Raw genomic sequence first — 5,712 nt, 5'->3', positions numbered from 1 at the left:
GAAAAATAACACTAAAACAAAGTTACTAGCAATTGACTTTTTTTTTTAATTTTTCGCCCGGTGTTCAGCATTGAAACTCGAGTAAATCTGCATTCACATTAGAAAGTTCCACATTGGGGAATAAATCACTTCCTAACAAAGGTAACGTTGTACCCAAAAGGGCTCGAACCCAAATAACTATTAATTGATTTATGATTGAACATGGAAAGAGAATTAACAAAGATTGGCTAAAATGGATGGAGTATTATTTTTTTATACCACCCAAAATAACTAGATTTTTTTTCCATATCCAATATAACAAGCCCAATTTAACTATGGCTATCTGCAGCAACAAAATTAATATACAAACCATCAACCATATATATCTTCTAGAAGTAGCCTAGAAAATCTACCTATTTTGAAGAACTTAAATGGTTCTTCATCTCCAAATGTATAGGACTATGCAACTATGTAAAACTTGTTTCTTGATTCTTTACACTATCATGATGATATAATTCCCTTCTTTCCTAATACATAAGGAAATAGAAGAGAAAACAATATACTAAAGACGGGTTTTTCGTTGTTCAGCAACAAAAGTTGTCCGTCGCTAATTCATGTTCTTGTTTAGCAACATGAGTTATCTGTCGCTAATTCCTGTTCTTGTTTGGCGACAAAAGTTATCTGTCGCTAATTCCTGTTCTTGTTTATCGACAGAAGTTGTATGTCACTAAATTCTTATTTTTGTCAGGCAACAAAATCTGGTAACAAGGGTGCAGCAAACCTCTTTCTGTTTTGAATGTTGAAGTTTTCGTAAACACTTGTTGTTGAGTGAGCTGATGTTGGTGTGTTTAGGCTACCAAACTCATGATTTGCTTCACCAATTTCTACTCCTCTTCCAATTTGGATGTTTTGTGTGGGAATTGGAAGGAAACTGTGGTGTGTTGATGACATTGAGAGATTTTCATTATGTGGTAGGCCAAGAGTGAGTGAAACTGTGCCACTGGCTGAGTATGGTGCTGAGAATTGCTCGGTGCTAAACCGAGCAATTTCTCCAATGGGATAGGCCCCGAATCCTCCCATGAAGTTCATCGGTCCTCCTCCCATTAGTGAGAATCCGTCTCTGTCCTGCCTATCGTCCCCAAACTTCATCGACATTTGTTCCTCGCTAGGCTTTACATCCATGTTGATGGATGGAACGCTGTTTGGCGAATGCAACATCTCATTGTTCCTAGGTTTCTTTGGACTTCCTTGAGTAATGTTGATGCTTTCGATCTCTGGTGATCCGATGAGGTTGAAACCAGCAGACTGATTACGGATGCTCACACCGATAGGCGATATGGAAGTGGCATTGGACATTGGCATTGGTGAAGCAGGGTTGTGTTGGTTTGCCAGATGATTGTCCTGTTTTGAGACAAAGCTCTTGTTTTGGCTATCTGAACCAGGGCTTTTGTCTTGTGTAGCAATTGATCTTGATGTTGTTGAATCTTCGTTCTGTTCGCCTAATTTGCTCGTCTTTTCTTGACCCGATCCGTTCTGTTCGTGTTCTTTGATCTCTTCCAAGTACATCTCTTCCACCATTGGCTTCCAAAGACGAACTCGGGCATTGATGAACCAATTCGACACCTGAATTGTCCAAAAACAAAACATTGTCAAAACCAAAAATGGAGAAACCAAGTTGGATTCTCAGATGGTCACTCAACTTAATCGTTTTTATCTCAGAAAGTCGCTTTTTTGTTGAAGGCAATCAAAATCATGAAGAAAGATGACTTTAATATAATAACTATTAGCTGAGTAACCATCTGCGAAATCAACTTGAGGATCCAAAGATGTTATAGGCCATTCAAAATCAAGAATGACAATGTTGTTATCACTGACCTGACTCCTAGTTAGCCCTGTTTGTTTTGCTAGCATCATTTTGTCTGAATCCTTGGGATAACTATACAACAAATTGCCAGAATTTATCAGAACATAGTACTTAACTTACTAACCTATAAGCTAAAGTTATATTGCTCGGATTCTTCAAAAATATCGTCATGTGTGTTTTGGATCCTCAAAAATCAATGCATTCTGAAAGGATCAGACACAGGTGCGATAACGTTTTTGGAAAGTCCGAGCAACATAGCTGATAAAAAAGGGTTGTTTCGTGCTTACGGATGGAGGAAATGTTCAAAGAGCCAAGCGCGAAGAACAGAAACAGCTCGTTCGGGCAATCCTCTCTGAGGTCTCCAAGCATTATGCTGGATCATTCCCAATTGTTGCAAAGCCCTTTGTTGTCTAAGCTGATTGTCAACAAATTTAAGTCTTGAACCTTCAATCTTCCCTCCCAAACTATCCTCTTCGCCTAACGTCTTGCTTGCAGATCGTATTTGGCCAATTATCGCGTCCTTAAGACACCTAAATTGCTTCGAAATCGTCTGCAAGGCCAATGCTGTGTATGTTTTTGCTGATCCAATGCCAGCAGCTTGCTCCAACCAATGTATCACTGACTGCATTTGGTGATGATAATGTCTGTACCTCTGCTCCACCTATATATTAACACCCAAAATTCAATAATTAGCTTTAAAGTTCTGGTCTTTATCATTTGACAGGTACTTTTTTGCTCTTAGAATTATTTTCAGTAATGATATGATGCAACTTTTTTGATAGAGACCATACTCCTCTTTCTTATTACTATGATGATATTGGAAGGTTAAAAACTTATATGGCTCAAAATCTTCAAAAAATGTGACAGATGCATGTCGGATACTCCAAAAATAAAATAGTGCATTTTGAAGAATTCGACACGGGAGTGTCAATAATTCTACCAAATAGAAGCCTAGCCTTGATATTTGTGTCTTCCTCAAGCTTATCAATGAGGAACACACAAAGTGTCACTCGCTTAGAGCTGTTTATTGAAGATGGTAAATACTTGTTGGAAGCCAAAAAGGCCACAATTACACATATCTAGACGGATACAAACCAACGCGTAAACTTTTTGACAAACGAAAGAACATAAACATGTTGCTCAAACTCTTATCCGACACAGATGCAACAACATTTAAGCCAGAAAAAACAAAAACAAAAAGGAGCATAGTTATTTAATTACCTCATCAAGCATGTTAACAAGTTTTGCTTTCTTCATCTGAATTTCTTGCCTCTCTGCTGTACTTAACTCTGCTGCTGCTGCACTGTCCCCCTCTCCTCCATCTAACTGTCCCTCCATATCGGTTACCGTGGCAATTTTCTTCGATTTCTTGACATCATTATTAACAACTTCAGTACTATTAGTAGTTTTCATTGATTTTCCAACATTAACAACTTCATCAAGTAGCTCTTGTGCTGCCTTCATGTATTTTGAACTCAAAGGCACACTAGTAATACTCTGCTGTTGTTGTTGTAGTACCCCAGAAGCCGAAGCAGAAGCCGAAGCTGTAGGTGAAGAAACGATCTCACGCGCCGCCATAAAGTTCCCGAAACCTGGCTGCTGGGACGAGAGGCTAAGTGAAAGCCCTTGCTGCTGATTATGATGAGCGCGTGTTATATCACGCGCCACCGTGATGTCATTAGACGTGTTGTAAAAACCGTACTGGGACGATCGAGCTAGGAAGCCATGAAGGGCGGAAATTGACTCGTTGTTGTTGTTGTTATTACCGGTATCTTGAGAAGGGGCGGTGAAGGCGGTGGTGGTGAGAGGTATACCTACAAATTGCTGCGAAGGTGGTGGTGGTGGCGGTAGAGGTGGTGGTGCGTGAGATAAGTTTATTGAATTTCCCGGAGGATTGGAATTGAAAAAAACGATGTTGCTGCTGCTTCCACCTGGCGGCGGCGGCGCGTGATGATGTTGTGTTTCAGAAAATCCAACATAGCTAGGATTCATCAGTATTAGAGTTTGCAATCCATCATTTCCTGTTTGTATTTCTGAATTTCCATGAAAATAAGATGCCATTTCTCTTCTTTTTAGTTATTTTTTTTCTTCACAATAAACAAACACCAACTAATCTGAAAAAAAATATCAAAATTAAGTCACGTCAAGTAAGTCCACATATCTCTTTTGTTTTTCTAAAATAAAAGGCAAAACATACATATATAAATACAAAAACATTCGAAACAGTATTAAATTCATCAAAAAAATTCAAAATTATGAAAAGTAAAGAACCGTTCTATATGTAAAAAATAATTTCAGACAAAAAAAACTCAGATGAAACCTTTACGTCCCTTTAACTCCGCTCCCCATACGACTAGACAGGTGACATTTTTTTTACCTATAAATGGTAAGATTCTTATGTAAAAGTGATTATAATTTCATGGTAATTATGAGGGGTCCAAAAAATTCAACCCATTCACACTTTGTACACTCAAAAAGGCACAAAATGGTAAAATAAACCTTGAAATTTAATATATGTCAATATAACCAATCATTTGTATGAGAAATATTTTTTTTTTAAAAAATAATACTCAATATAAAAGCATTTAATTTTCTTGATTAAAAAAAGTATGAAAAGGGTTTGTAAATTAAAATATGGTTTTACAAATTTTGTAAGTGCACGTGGTGTATCATAATCTGACAAATGGAAGAAATTAAGATATTTTTTTTTTTTGGGTTATAGTGACACAGAAAATCATAACAGATTTTTTAGAGAGAGAAAGGACACACACAGTATGTGAACCTGCAGTTATGACTGAAATTACATGAGAAAAAGGAAATCAGGGGCGTAGCTAGAAGCTCGTATGCGAATTTAGATGAATTCGATAAATTTTACTTAAATAATATATAGTGTTATTAAATTTATTGAATTTAGATCGAGCTTGATCGAATTCAATAATTTTAATTTTATATTTATCTTAAAAATTTTAATTGAATATGTAGAAATTATTTATTTAAAATATAAAATTCATAAATTTTAAATTCTAGATCGATTTCTAAGCAGTGACAAAGCTAGAGTGTCGGCTACAGATTCAACTGAACTCACTAGCTAGTTTTGTTTTAAATTTTGTATCTGTCTTTAAAAATTATTTTAACATGTAGATTAATTTATAATTTGGTAACTCAAAAAGGTTACAAAATTCATAAACTTCGGATTCTGAATTTGCCCTATGATGAGTAGTGACAGAATTAAATGATTTCGACCAAATTCAATAGTTTTGCTTCGAGTATATTTAAAAAATTCATTCAGTATGTATAAATTATTAATTCAGAACTCAATAAATCAAATAAGCTAGAATTCAAGACTCATAAACTTCATATTTCAATTCCGTGTGCTGGTCAAAGAAAAGAAAGAGATGAAGAGAAGAGAAGATCCATTTTCTTCAAACAATTAGGAAGATATATGTATTTACATTGCTAAATGAGTGAAGAAGTACCATACCTTGGGAATAATATTTTTGATTATTATTATAATTTTCTATAAAAATAATTCTTTCTTCTTCTGATTTGACTCAGCTTTTCAAATCATTTGATGCAGCCATCAGCAGAAAAGAAAAAAAAACTATCTTCTTCTGTGAGAAGTGATGAAAGCTAATAAAAGTAGTGAACTTTTTGAGAGAGAGAGAGGGGAAAGAAGAAAGAAGGAAAGATGTGGATGTGTGTATGTGAGTGTGTGTGTTTTGCTTATATATAAGAATATACTTTTTCGGTTCTGATTTATGTGTCATAGTTTGAATTTTGAAAGTTACACTTGTTAATTTTAATTGTAAATATGAATAGGAATGGAGTTATTGATGAACGGAAATAATCTCACATAGTAAGGGAAGAAA

General features: G+C 35.5%; 1 protein-coding gene across 2 annotated transcripts; it reads right to left on the bottom strand.

Annotated features, from left to right (window-relative positions):
- Positions 1–223: 223 nt before the first annotated feature.
- On the bottom strand, positions 224–5,508 carry LOC129887722 (BEL1-like homeodomain protein 1). 2 transcript variants are annotated; one of them, XM_055962922.1, is made up of 5 exons: positions 5,325–5,508; positions 3,065–3,957; positions 2,131–2,504; positions 1,855–1,915; positions 224–1,602 (listed from the first exon to the last, which is right to left on the bottom strand). In XM_055962922.1, the coding sequence occupies exons 2-5, from the start codon at positions 3,902–3,904 to the stop codon at positions 724–726; spliced, it is 2,154 nt and encodes a 717-aa protein (XP_055818897.1). In that variant the 5' UTR covers positions 3,905–3,957; positions 5,325–5,508; the 3' UTR covers positions 224–723. The 2 variants fall into 2 exon arrangements, with proteins under 2 accessions (XP_055818897.1, XP_055818898.1); XM_055962923.1 differs by lacking the exon at positions 5,325–5,508 and having other exon boundaries at positions 3,065–4,009.
- Between the last annotated feature and the right edge of the window lie 204 nt (positions 5,509–5,712).

Source organism: Solanum dulcamara, chromosome 4 (genome assembly GCF_947179165.1).
Source record: "Solanum dulcamara chromosome 4, daSolDulc1.2, whole genome shotgun sequence".
Classification (NCBI taxonomy): domain Eukaryota; kingdom Viridiplantae; phylum Streptophyta; class Magnoliopsida; order Solanales; family Solanaceae; genus Solanum; species Solanum dulcamara.
This window is presented reverse-complemented; position numbering and strand designations above follow the sequence as displayed.